Source organism: Lissotriton helveticus, chromosome 1_1 (genome assembly GCF_964261635.1).
Source record: "Lissotriton helveticus chromosome 1_1, aLisHel1.1, whole genome shotgun sequence".
NCBI classification, from domain to species: domain Eukaryota; kingdom Metazoa; phylum Chordata; class Amphibia; order Caudata; family Salamandridae; genus Lissotriton; species Lissotriton helveticus.
Genome location: NC_136057.1, coordinates 1,256,180,482 through 1,256,195,245, shown reverse-complemented (window position 1 = coordinate 1,256,195,245; position 14,764 = coordinate 1,256,180,482). Strand labels below are relative to the sequence as shown.

General features: G+C 39.8%; 1 protein-coding gene across 2 annotated transcripts in view; it reads right to left on the bottom strand.

Annotated features, from left to right (window-relative positions):
- Window positions 1-1,041: 1,041 nt before the first annotated feature.
- LRRK2 (leucine rich repeat kinase 2) overlaps window positions 1,042-14,764 on the bottom strand; it is a 2,266,429-nt gene continuing 2,252,706 nt past the window's right edge. For both annotated transcript variants that reach the window (XM_078680082.1, XM_078680090.1), the window contains 2 exons: window positions 4,609-4,738; window positions 1,042-4,525 (listed from right to left, as the gene is read on the bottom strand). In XM_078680082.1, coding sequence (XP_078536208.1) covers window positions 4,617-4,738 — 122 coding nt within the window. In that variant the 3' untranslated portion in view covers window positions 1,042-4,525; window positions 4,609-4,616. The remainder of the gene's footprint in view (window positions 4,526-4,608; window positions 4,739-14,764) is intronic.

Genomic DNA, 14,764 nt, shown 5'->3' with positions numbered 1-14,764 from the left:
ACATATACAATGTGTTAGTTTGATCAGAGGGTTTAATAATCTTAAGGATACAGACATTTCAAAGCCAATTAAGAATGTGGTTAAAAGTCAAATTCAACATAAACATAACTTTCTGCCTTTAAAATTGCCTACTTAGGGCAGGCGTAGGCTATTCACACTCGAGATGTGGAGTTAGGTATGGTAGGTTAAGTGTCGCAGACTTAGTACACTAGTTATGAAGAGTAGAGTTGGTTATTTATGAACGGTAGCTACACAGGTAGGTATGGCACAGTTGGTATGATAAGGTAGGTATGGTAGGTCAGTGGGCACATTTGGTTATTTTATTTAGCAGGTATGATAGGTTAAGTACGTTTGATAAGATATGATAGGTATGTATGATCGGTAGCTATGCCAGGTATTTAAGCCTGGAGTTAGATATGCCATGTTAGGTAAGGCAAGTAGGAATGGTAGGTAAGGTATAATACATATGTTAGATTGGTAAGGTAGATATATTTGGTATGTATGGTAGGTAGGTATGGTTGACAGCCCACCCAAGCAGGGAAACTCATGAAAAATGCAGCAAAACCAATAACTTATGGGGCTGCCACAAATCTAACTTGCTCTCTGTAGTTCATCATGTACTTTTTTAGAGAACCGATGATATGACATCATCCAGGCCTAAAAGTTGAGGAGTAGAAAGGAGTATGTGAGGTTTTGCATCTCAGTATGTTTTTTCCAAAAATGCTGTATCTGTGATCACCTGGTCAAGGGTATGCACTTACCATTAATTCCTGTTAATTGATTTAGTCAGAGTGAAAGAGATACAATCTGATGAGCTGATACATTGGATGACATTAGTTTCCAAATGCCCTATGGTTAGGTCTGTTGCACTGCTGGGCATTGAACAGAACAGTATGATATATCATATTCCCCAAAAATACAGAAATCAAAACAGTTGTGGTAATAACATATGGAAAGCATCTGGGATATTAAATAGACACAATGGAATACACAACCTGTAAAACGTTGTCACAGCTTGAGAGGCACAGACTGAAATTTCTTGAATGCACCTAGACATTATTTTTATTGCAACAGCAATACATTTGTCTTTTTAAACTGATGTTACATTACATTTGTTGCAATCTTTGGCCTATGGAGGGAGTATAAACGTTTATTCTGAACACACAATGCTTCAGTGAGAGCATACAAAAATTTAGAAAAAACTGGCTTTCAAACATTTTGATTAAAAAGTGCATTTCTTTATCAAAGTTAGAATTTATTTACAAAGTACAGAAACCCCAACGCTCTTGCAACATTATTCAAGTGCTCACAAAAGTACATTTAGGCATGACGCCATTCCAATGGTCTCCACTGCTGTACGTCACATAATAATATTATACATTAAGTACATTTTGAGACTAAAAATATAAATACTGGAGAACAACAGGTTTAACTTTCAATAAAGTAACAGGAGAAATTTACAAATAACCCTTTTCAAAATCACTCAAAAATATAAAAGGAAGGTAACGGAATGAAGGACAAACCTGAAAAAACTGTTAGCTCTCTTTATGCCACGTTTACTAGTTATGCCATGTTTACTACCTAGCACTCTATCTAAAAAAAGCCACATGCGCTAATAAGGTAACAAAAACATCTTTCTGCTGGGCAGTAATGACCAAGCAGAAAGAAATTACCCATATTTGTCCCTCCCGGCACAGTTCATTTGATAAAGGAATTAGTTGCTTGTTTTACAGCCTATCCAGCCATATGGAAGAGCAAGGTCAAAAATGGCAATGGCAAGGACTTGGAGGGGAGGCATGTAGTAAGCCACTATTTGGTAGGGGCTTTTTAAGCCACCTATTGATAGGTTATATTGTCCGCTGGGTGCAGGGAGACCAGCCATGCCTTCCTTTGTATACCTCTTTGTATACCTCTCCAATATGAGCATTCAAAGTATTCATTCTACTGCAATGGTCATCCTCCTACCATCAACACTATGATATCAACTCAACATTAGGAGCAGGTGATAAAAAGAACGGTACCAGATTTACATTTAGTAAAGCTACTTCTCATCACTACCACTCTAAAGGCAAATCAACAATTGGAGCTGAGGTTAAAAGAGTGAGACAGGTTTACCTCAGACAGTCCATGTGTAAAGAAGTCTAGGTCCACCATTTGGCCAGTGATTGATGAGACGAGACTCCTGACTGTGGAATTTTCCGGTTTGCACAACTAAGTGGCAGACAGATCTACCATTAGGTGATGTGTTACATGAATTTGACTAATGATGGCCAAGGCATGTATGGCTGCTTCTAAACATTTTGGAGATGGGTGGGTTCATTGCATTGCTAAAAATGTTGCATTTTGTACTTGACATACTTAACAAGCAAACAACTTATATTTTGATGTGCTAAAATATGGATTTATGAATAAGCAGTTCTTTAAAATTAACCAATGCTTTTAAGCGGACGTAATATAATTCCTTTGGTGAAGAAGACACAATACTAATTCTTCTCTGGTTCATATATAAGGTAAATAACTGAGTTATGGAATATTTGGATTCAATATCGACAGAGAAGAATGGTGCTATTACATGCACAGTGAGTCTCTAAAATCATACATGAGAAAGAGATAAAGTCAGAGAAATTAATTAATACGTATAGGCTGGGAGAATAGATATACATTTTTTGACCAAGTACATTTCATAGGATAAAAGCTTTCATATGTAACTTTAGCAGTTATTTAATATCCATTATTCAATCAAGACAACATTAAGGAGACTTTGCATGTTCTTTAGACCTCAGTGGGCGAACTGTCATCCCACGAGGTCAGTGGAGGTCATGGCCTACTCTGACCTCATGGAGGACTGCCCTCCATATTTTGAGATCACCATCTCATAGAAGCAGCGCATCTGGCATTATGCCACAGAGAAATGTGCACAGTTTTGTTTAGTAAAAAAAAAAAAATCAATGAGTGTGATGTACAGAGAGTTTTCTTGAGCACTTGAGGACCACTATTGATGTGGCCATCAGAGTCTGACACAATTTTCCGAAAAAGCCAGAGGTGGTCACCTGCACCCTAAACACCATGACTGGGCGGCACAGTGGCCAATGGGACAGCAGGTCAACAGTTTAAGATGGTGAAGTCATCTGAGACCCAATCAATGGAAACTCTACAAAATTCCCACTTTTAAATGGAAGGGATGTGAGTTTGGCAGGATTGTAATCCACCGCTTTTTCCAGATATCATGTATCTTCCAAAGTCAAACTCAAAATGACCACTTTGTTTCATGCAGAAAATGTGTACAGATGTTAATTGTAACAGGAACTTGATTCCAAATAAGCATATTAACTGAATGAGATTAATATGTAAAAAAACAAAAAGTATGATGTCAGCCAATCACCGACCTTTTTAGTGACACGCAGGCAATCATTTAGCAACTATGTAATATGACTCATGGTCAATGGGTGCCCAAACCAAACAAAGGTTCAGTGAACACTGTCAATTTTTATTCACGTCCACCAATAAGACTGCTGTGATTATAAAAAGAATTGTGTAAGAAAAAACACATTGCTCGTCAACCTTCCCCATAGGGAAGTGAAATTTGCCTTGCTGGTAAATCATCGAAATCAATTGGTTGATGGAAGACAGAATTAAAAAGAGATCTTAAACTTGACCTTGACTACCTAAACGCAGGAAATGAAGAAGCCGGGTCCTAATTAGCGATACAAAAGGCACTGATGGCAAATTGCATTTTTCTAAGTCAGACTAATCAGTTAAACATTTGTTAACATAAAAAATGCACAACTGGAGCCTACCTTCCTTGTAGGAAAAGTGCATACTTCACAGACATGATGAAACACACTACTGTAGAACAAATTCACCTGCAGGGTCCCAGACAACATTCACGTTATGAAGGGGGAAACCCCAGCGTTGGTACTAAAAACATCAGAGTACTAAGTATACAGATCCCTATTACACACAACCTTTGTAATGCATAGGTATGATGGACTAGAAACCCTCAAGAACTTTGGCATACTTGTAATTATATAAGTCATACCAGTAAACAAATATTGTATGATTAAGGAAATCTATTGAAAGCTTCGCTATTGATGCTGATGCTCACTGGCCAACAATAAAGAACTAACGTTTTTCTTGCTTTCGTTTTCATTATGTATTGGTCATTTCTGATTCCTGTATACCTTTTTTCACGTTGGGCTTTGAACCCAACTGTTTTGCTCCTCTTTTTAAGGCACGCTTTTTGTAATTTAATTTCTGGGCACTCTGAATAGGTTTTAGGTCTTTGCAATATGCTGGGTGTAACGTGCCGTCCGCCTGGTTCCATGACCGTGGTATACAGCAAGCGTCAAAATATCCAAGGTTTGATCAGGCATATTGAGCTTTCAAGAGATCTTTCAGATAATTTGCAATAAAAAAGCTTTTTAGAACAGCAATGAAGAACTCTGTTTATCCTTCATACATGCATCAGGCCTTTTTATTTCTGCGGAATAAGTTGCTTCATATCTGTAATACGAAAATCTGCCTCCTGCAATACAAAAACAGGCACAGTGAAATACTTCCTAAGGTTGAAAGGGATAATGAATCATGCACCTAAAATTAATCACGTACCCAAGCTCTTAGTCCAAAGAAAAACTTTTCATTTTATCACTTCGCTCCTGTCTCATTTCAATATGTTTTTTCAAGTTGTGCACTTCATGTGGAAGGTTAGCATCCCAGACAAAAAGAAAAGATTGCACCTCTAGAAGACAAAGACCAAATGGTGAAAAACTTTAAACAACAACAACAAAGTTCAGTATTGAGATCACCAGTTATAAATAATAAATGAGTGTGCTATAAACACACCCTTAAAATACAATGTAATACCTGCGGCCATTTTCTCAGGGAGTGGTGGATTATGCTGCTTGCCTAACTTGTGTCTCAATCCATTGTTTTTCATACTTTTGAACCGCAATTGCTTCAATATATACAAATAATTAGCCCAATTTTTAACACTTGCTGAGGAGTAATGCTTTCACATCTGTCTCAGAGCCTACATACATCTTTAAATTTGCCCAGCCTTTGACCCATGTCCAGAACATGGGTCAAATTAGGTTGTTTAACCACTCAGGCCTAGCGGTTGGGTTATGGAGTTAATTTAAATGTCCTTTTTTCTGGTCTTGCTTGACAGCACAGCTGTCACCAGACAATTGTGTGAGAATCACTAGAGAGGGGGCTTTGGCTCCCCCCATGTTGGGAGCAAGGTCTACGTGTTTTGATTGGGCAGACGTTGTGTGCTTCCACACAACTGTGATCAATTGTTTATTTATCCAGCTGCATGAGCTTAAACTTTCAGGGGCACACACATGACATTGTAATACTATTAGATAACTAGATCATTTATTGTGGGGTTTTCTTTGCACAGCTGGGAGGAGGGCAGTCATTAACCTACATGGATGTTTAGTCCAAGCTTGACAGTGCACCAGTCACCTGACCTTTTAATATACACCAATATTATTCTACAGTTCTTTGCTTCACAACAAATATATATCCATGTTCGTGCTTTTTACGTGTAATGCTTCAAATTACAATAGGCTATACCTATAAAGCCAGACCTAGTGGCATTACCAATGCTTGTTAAATGTATAACTGGTATGGGGATTCACTACTGCTGACACCCTTTTGCTTGCTTCAAAACCACAAAGATGATAAAGCATTGCTAACACCAATAGGATTGGCATACAACTAAAATTGCAAACTAGGCCTATTTGTTTTGCTTATGCATTTGAATTATATTTTTGTTTCCTAAAACTTTATTTAGCTATCCGAAACGGCCATAAAAGTGCAAATAGAATAACACAATTAAAATGTTTTTGATATAATACATACAAAGATAATTGTAAAATTAATTTGCTACGCGATTACATAATACTTTTCCTCACATTAATAGCTTTCAAAATAAATAGGGCAACATTATAACATACAATAGTTTCACTTAAGAGTCACCAGCTATTTAATTGCTACTTTAAGTGATATTCTATACAACAAGCATAGGTGGTTTAAGATAAAAACCACTAAGATTCTGATAAAAATTACAGAATAGAAAGTGCAGTGTGCTTCGTTTGCTTTGGTCATCGCAAGGACAAGGAGCTGTATCAGGTAGACAGGACTTCATGGTTTGAAAAGCAACTAGATGGTGTACAATGCTACATCCCATTCTTACCAGTACAAAACAATGCTGCATTTTAGTCACATATGATAGCTAACTATTCCCCCCCCTCAAAGTTCAAAGACTTATAAAAGGCGACTGTTGATTTTTTTCCTAATGTGCATGAATCGTTGATCCAGTCTATACTGAAGAAATAGTTCTTTAATCCTCCTGTTAGTTATTAATAATAGCTGGCGAGGGAGAAGTTATTATACAGTAGCCAGGGGATACTTAGGGCACCATTCAAGAATAAACAATCCGATTGTTCTAGTAAAACCAGTTTCTTCCTGAGACTATAATGAGGCCCACAATAACAGATAATAGTATTTGATACAGAGGGAGGTAGGCACAATTTCTTTTTGAAAAAGCTGTTTTCTTCAACTTGCAGGGCTGTGCTATTTGCATAACCCCAGAGACCTGCCCCAGAGGGGGCTGTAGTCACTCTGTTTGCTTCATAAATAGCTACCATTTCGTTAATGAGTTGGTTTCCCAATTTTGAGGAGAATTTAATAAATCCTTGCGATGCCCTGCTCGTTTTAGCTTTAATGTTTAAAACGTGTTGTGACCATGAGTCATTGCCCGCAAATAAAATACCCAAATAGCAAAACGAGTTCACTAAAACAATTGGGGTATTATCAATAAAAAATTATTTACAGGAAAACCATGGTGAATGTTTTTGATGTATTAATTACCATTTTCTTTAAAGTCATAAAATCTGTGAAAGCATTCATCAGTCTCTGGAGGCCAACTGGTAATCGTGCTAATAATACAGCATCATCGGCATATAACAATACAGGAATCGGGCAACCAGCAGCCCGAAGGGCATCTGCCTGGACCGACTGCAGGTACTGATCAACCTAATTGATAAAAAGGGAAAACAATATTGTCGCTAGCACACACCCTTGCCGAATTCCTCGCCCCACTCTAAATTTGATCACACATTTCCCCCTGGGTGCCAAACCGAATTTGGCTTGTTAGTTTCTCATAAAGATGGGAGAGAAACCCAATGATTGGCATAGGTGCCACCAGGGAGATTAAAGTTGACCAAAGTAAGCTATGGTTGACCAATTCAAAGGCACTACTTTAAATCAGCAAAACATAAATAAAGTGTGCCTGCCTTAGCCCTAGTATATTTACCAATTATTAACTCTAAAATTATACATTGTTCAATAGTCCCCAGCTGTTTTCTGAAACCAAACTGTACCAGGGATAGAAAAGATTTCTCTTGCGCTCGTTCCTCCAATCTTTATAACAAGACTCTACTCATTACCTTCACGGAGGAGTACAGGAGGGAAATATGGCGATAGTTTTTTGGGTCTGCTTCATCCCCTTTTTTTAAATATGGGTACAATATTAGATCAGCCCCAAGAAGAGGGATTGGATCTATTGTTGCTGTATTAAACTCCCTAGTTAAGACAAGCCCCAACAGTTCAGGGGCAGATTTAAAAGCATCTACTAGCACCACATCTGGGCCTGGGGCCCGAACCCCAGCACTGGCCTATATAGCCAGATAGACTTCTCCATTAGTAATGTTCAGGGGAAGGCGTCCCCTCTCGCACAACGGCTCCCAGTCTTGCCCCGTGGAGTCCTCATTACTTTGTCTAAATATTTCCGAAAAAACATCTATCACAGGGGACAAGAGATAACAACTCAGGGATGTTATCATTTTTTAAAAAGAGTGCATTCACTGTATCCCAACAAAGTTTGATGTTCATGTTCTCTGCGGCAATGGCCAGATTTTCCCATGCTTAGAACTGGACTGTTTTTTTTCTAATAGCTATAGCTGATTAATATTTTTCCCGCAGGGACTTAACGGGCAGTATATCCCATGGAGAGTTTGACATAGCATATTTAAGTGACGGTAAGGCTTTAGTGCAAGCACTATCAGACCATCTCCTTCTCTTGTTCCCTGAAGTATTTGGGTAATGAGTCAAGAGTGATTTAATAGAAATGATAAAATGGCTAAAATTGTTATCAATATATGTGGTACAATTTCATCCTGGAGACAATAGGTTATTTCCCTAAGATTATTCACTACTATTTTCTGCAGAATCCTACTAGGGTCAATACCCGTCCACTTGATTCTTACACCATTTACCCTGGTGGAATTAATACTATTTACTATATGAAATTAGGGCTGCCTTTGTCCCCATAAAAAGAAGAAGGGTAATGTAAGTAAATTGTGGTCACTAAAGACTGAAGGTACAAAACTGAGGTTACCACACATATCATTAGCATAAACATACACCAATACATGATCTATAATGGAAAACGAGTTTCTCCCAGCAAATGTTGGGGCTAGCACCCCATTTACATCACAGCCACAACTAAGTAATTGAAGGTCATATTTAGAAATAATAGAATTCAGTGCTTCACCACACTCATTGTGGTAGAAGTGGCCATTGCCCACCCAGTCCTGATAAATATGACCGCATCCCTGGGTAGTAGATAATGGACATACCAATACCACCTGCCCATACTAATACAAAATCTGTGTAAATTAAACCTAAGATGTTTTCAACGCCACGGTCTAGAGCTGTAACCACACTGCTAAACGTTGAATCAAAGATATTATTGTACAAATTCACAATTACTAGATCTCTCCATTCATTTTCATTCAGAAACAACAGTTGAGAATGAAGGCCCACTGAGGAGACCTTCTTAACATTTACAGAAATTTTGTTAGAAACAAGTATCTGAAGCCACCCTTACGTGCGCCCCGCATGCAGCGCCAGAGCTTCTTAAAAGTGTGAGGAAAATCCTTCTTCGTGTGCTGGGCTTGTGCACCAGGTTTCTTGTATACATATAATATCTTATCCAGATATAGTGCTAATCCAATCAAGGTTTCCTATCTTGTTCGTTAGCCCATTCACATTCCATGTTGCAAGCTTAACCCCTCCCTTAGAGTACTGACTTACAGGAGCTAGGATGTTCATTGCAGCTTGACTTTATGGCCTTGGCTGCAGCCAACCTACAATCTGAAGCCGACCCAGAAATAAGTACATGATCTTTAGGGGGCAGATGGTTTACCTGAGTAGTAATAAGATCCCCTCTACAATAATTCCGGCATGGTGTAGGTCATGACTGAGTCATTCATTATCATCTAGGGTGCTCAATACCTGATATCTATTGGGTACTTCAAAATCAGAGCAATACGGCAGGTGCAATCTCGGCATCATCCTTGATGCCTGCAAATTCCGTGCACCGTCATAATTTTGGCCTAAAGCACAAGTTACTACTTGTGTAACGATATATCTGTAAGAGACATTAGTTAGTGATAGATTCCTTACCTTAGAATATCCCCAGGCTTCAGACGTATTCGCCGAGATGACGTCACTGGAGCTACTTAGACGAGCCCAAGCACGCTGACGTCATAATTTTGGCCTAAACTCCTGAAATGCCAATTAAAAAATCCCAACTGGAGTATACCCATATCTCGAACAGCCGCAATTGGTGGGCCCACCTTTGTGTGAATGTCTCTGGCATCCCTAGGGTTCAGAAAATTAGTAACTATGCAATCATCCACAAAATTTGTCTTTAGTGCTCCGATCCACCCCACTCTCCTTGCAAACAGAATTTGGTGGGCTCTAGCAGGTGAAAATGAGTTTTTGGAACTAAGCCAGTGGACAACCTTATTCCTCAGGCATTCAGTATTCTCCCTGACCCAGGTTTCAACAGGGGACGTTAACCAGTACTGTCACATATGGGCAGCAAGCAGGTGGCAGATTAATTATAACTAGCTCCTGTAAAGACATTATTATTAGAGAGGTGTTTGTTAGTTAGTCACTGCAAAGATTGGCCCACAGCATGCATCATTGTAGCAGACTTCCTATTAGACTCTTGCACATTGTCATCCACATTACCCACTAGAGCTTGACTAGGATAAGCCATAACCTCAGCAGGGGCCACCTACTACATTTTTCTGCCTCAGATCTAATACTCGTGGCCCCTCCTAGGTTACTGAACCCACCTTAAACAATGTTTCGCCAAAAGAAATTACGTTTTTCATTTCACCCTCCAGCCTCCAAAGTCTCTCTTTCAGGGGCATTAATAAATAATTTATAAAAGCTGTTAGCTTCTCTCAGAATGGAGCCAATGCTGGTTATCCATAGAATTACAGTGAGCCATTGTCTCTTGCAAAAAGGTAAATCCGGGGAGCTCAGGTTAACAGTAGTGTTGTTGAGTGCCTTTCTTTTGCGTTTAGCAGAGGGTGGGCGGGCTATGATTGAGGCTGTGGCTGTAGCAACCTGGCATGGGGATATTGGAAGTGTCACAGTTTCTAACACAGTAGGTGCTGGACAGGCTGTGTGTGATATTATCTGACCCCCTGGCGCATCCAGTATTCTCACCATCTTGATTGTTACCCAGGCCAAACTGCTCCTTTGAAGGTATTATGCACTCAGCTTCATGAGCTTTAAATGAGCCAGACATGAAGTCAAAGGTGACTTCACCCTATTGTCACGAAGGTGATCTATCTAGACTCGTATGGATCGTAAGCGCTTAAAAGAACAAGCATTTGCAATGCAATAGGTCTCGCATTTTTCGAGAGTTTGAGCTATTTGCATTGTAAATGACAATATCTTAAAGGCTCGCATATGCGAGACCTATTGCATTGCAAATACTTTTTTGTAAAAGCTTCTCATGCTGCTTTTTCACGTTAATGGCGGCAGTGCCCCTTTCTTTAGGCAAACCGCGTCTAAAGAAAGGTGAGTGGCCGCCATTAAAAAAAACTGAAAGCTCCGTATGTGGCTCTTTTACAAAAAAAGCATGTTTATCAAGTTGACAAACAAATGCTTTTTTTTGTAAAAGCGCCCCATGCCGCGGTTTCACTTTAATAGCGGCTGCAGACGTTTCTTTAGACACAGATCATCTAAAGAAAGGGGTGTGGCCTCATTAACATGAAAGTGCAGTATGGAGCACTTGTAAACAAAAAAAAAGGGAATAAATAAAAGAAAAAAACATGCATTAGGAGCCGCAAATAAACTAAAGGTGCGGCAGCCACTGTGGCATGACATGCTATAAAAATAAAGCATTAGGACATGCCGCTGATAACTGTACTCTAGCTGAAATCTATGAACTTTTTTAGGAATTTGAGGACTTGGTTGCCCCCAAACTAACTCCAAAGGGCTAAACTGGCAAGTGAAGGCCTTAAATGGGCTTGGGAGGCCTAAGGGGGGTGACCCAAAAGCACCAAGAAAGTATTGTTACTTACCTTGATAAACTGCCAGCAAGCTCTCCAGCTAGTACCACAACCATAAGCTCGAGTGCCTGGGATTCGCCACCTGCATCGGTCCCCCCTTCTGTGTTAACAGTAGCACAACCAAAGGGGAACGAGGGGTGTATAATCACAAATGTGGAATGCTCAAACCAATACACAGTGCTAGGAAGTCTCGAGACCACGGATAATGACCTCCTTCAATTACTAGGCGACCACGGTATCATCAAGACCTGTTTAACCAACGATCCCGTGGCATAAATGATCAACTAGTAGCATTAAGGATTGAAATCAATTCACTAAGGGAGTCTATGGAAATGATGGCCAGTCTTAACAGCTAAACTGGACACCCTTACTGACTTAGTCACACAGAAGCAATTCATTGAGCCTGGGCCGAGGCAAGGTCCCCATCCGAGACCAAATTCCATGACTGACATTCAAACTAGAGAGCGGCCTAATCTTACGAACAATAACTCCTGTAATTTGACCAGGTGGGTAAGATTACCGGGTTAGTTTCCCTTAGCTCCAGTTGGTCCTCTGTTGCATGAACCACATCTTGATCCAACTAGAGTGGCTGATATGACTTCTGGACTATATCCAATACCTATGTGTACTCGCAAACCTTAAGTGCAAAATCATAACCATAGTCATCCAAAGGGGCATCCCTTGTAAGGAAGGCGGGTGGCTCCTATTCCCTCTAGGCCAGATAAAATCCCCTGGTGAGAGAAGTGTATCCAAAACCTAATTTGGTAGATGCAAACCTTATCCCCTTTGTAACAAACAAAGAAAGCATACCCAATAGTGCATTGACTGATCCTAGACGTGGCAAACCCTTTGATAATTATCTGATTAATACACCTAAAAATCAAAGATCACACCAGGAAAATTATGACTCATTAGTAAATAAGTTTATACATTCGATTCGGATTAAAGAGGTTGCAGATTCATCATTAGGGAGGACATATGTAATGTCAAACGGTTTTGCATTGTCAATGAAGAGTGGGACCACATTGGTGTGATCTTTAAGGATAAGGACCTAGCGGATGGGCTACTTGCATTAGAACTACTTTTTAATTCTCCCACTGATACTTGCATAGGACTCAAGCTTAATTCCCCTATCACTACTAAAGCACAGTTAACAGGTGATAATCAAAATCCATCCATAAAAGAGAGGCAACATAAGCATAGCAATTCAAGTAATCTCATGAACACCTCTGACATTGATTGACTCAGATATGATACCTTGGATTCCTAAGTAGCTCTTGAACCACAGCACTCGCCCACTGATGAAAGGATTTTTTTACCTAAATTTCCCATTGATAATCTCAGAGAGAGTGAAAGGGTCATTTCCGCAAAAAACAATAGAGCCACTCTTTTGAAATACCCAGGCGAACAAACAGGGTTCATCTCGAGGTCAATCATAAACTCTAATTCATGTAGCCTAAAATTACTTTCCTGGAACATTGCGGGGATTAAATGATCCAGAGTGGAATACTTTTATTGACACACACCATATCATACTTTTTCAAGAGACTTGGGACACTAATTCTATTTCTCGACCAGGTTTCCAAACCTTTAGCGAGAATGCAATCCCTTCTCAGGCGGGACGCCCATCGGGGGGCTAATAATATGGCTACGTCTTGACTTGTTTCCCACTGTGAGACTAGTTTCAGCAAGCTCTAGTGTTGTACTAGCGATTGAAACCCAACTTTCAACCCAAACCGGCCTAAGATACATAGCTTTAGTCAATGTATATATCAGGTCTGTTCCTCCTAAAGCACAATACCCTATAGTGGAGAGGGTAGATGCTCTGATGGGACAGTTTAACTGGAAGGCTCTAATGATTGTAGCAGGTGATATTAACACCCGAATACCAACTAATGCTGGGAAAAATCTTAAGGAAATCACAAGTGGGATGATCACACGAACTCCCAAGTTGCAGCTGTCAACTTCAAGCAAAGGAACCAATATCACTAAAATTGGAGCCCAAATTGTTGACTTGATATTAGATTATGGCCTAAGAGTGGTAACAGGAACACTAAGTCAGACTGTCCCCCCTGTACCACTTCTAAAAGAGGCTTTAGCATTTCACAAATAGACTAGATCTTTCTGGACACTGAGTTATGGGCTGACTTATTTGATATGAAGGTGGTCTTCAGACCGGATAGCGACCACCAAGCCCTAAGTGCATACTTCTCCAAGGTTGCATTTGCTGATACAAAATAAACCAAGTTGGGACCTTTTCACCCATGGTCCCTACTTCTAACCCAAGAAATATTAGCTGGGCAGCCATGGAGATGGACATAAAGCGAATGACACACCTATATAATCTCTTTGTCTGGAAATTTTTGCAGTTAGACCTCGCAGACATAGATAGTATCAACTTTGCCATTATGCACTTAGAATTGATGGACACACTAAGACCGTGCTTTGTTAAGAACCAAAAAAGAGGGGCTTTCCAAAAGAAAACCACCTTGTGGTATTCAAAATCTTGCCCTATTATTATGTGCAATCACAAAGGGACAAGGAGCTGAAATCAAAAAGGCCAGAGAAAAAAAGTACAAATCTACATTAGAAAAGGCCAAAAGAGACTGGGAGGAGGATCAGTGGTTACTTATGGCAGAAGCCTTAGAGATGGGAGACCACAAGACCTGGAAATAAATTTCTGTTAACTCATCTAGTGCTAACCATCTGGAGCCAAATATACAACTCGATATATGGGTCTTACACTGGCAAGCTGAACCAAAACAATCCAATAACTTGCCTGTTCGGAGTTATGAGTGACCCGATGGAAAACCAGTTCATGATGAGTTTAGTAGACTGATACGTCAAAATGTAATCTTACCTTTACTATTGATGAAACACAGCAAACAGTTAAGCAAATGAAAAAAGAAAAGGCGCCTGGGATGGATGGTATCCCAGATGATCTCTTCTTGTCTCAACCGGACATCTGGGTACAGTACATAAATGCTATATGTAATAGTATTCTGCAAGGTAATGCCATTCCGCTTACAAGGCATGGAGCAATTATCAAACCCATTTCAAAAAGGGAGATAGATCAAACCACTCAAACTATAGACCCATTAGCCTCTTAGATAACACCCCAAATAATTCTGTAGGCAGGTGTTGTTCAAACATAACGGCTGGATGGACAAGAACAACATCCTAGAAGAGGCACAGGCTGGGTTTAGACTGAAGATTAGTACACTGGACCAGGTTCTAAGCTTCAAGATGATAATTTGGAAATATGTCTCCTTGAAGTGTGGCCATCTATATGTCGCCTTTATAGACCTACGGGAGGCATTCAACCTGGTCCCAAGGGAAACACGGTATTGCATGGATATGGTATTCCTCCAGGCCTATTT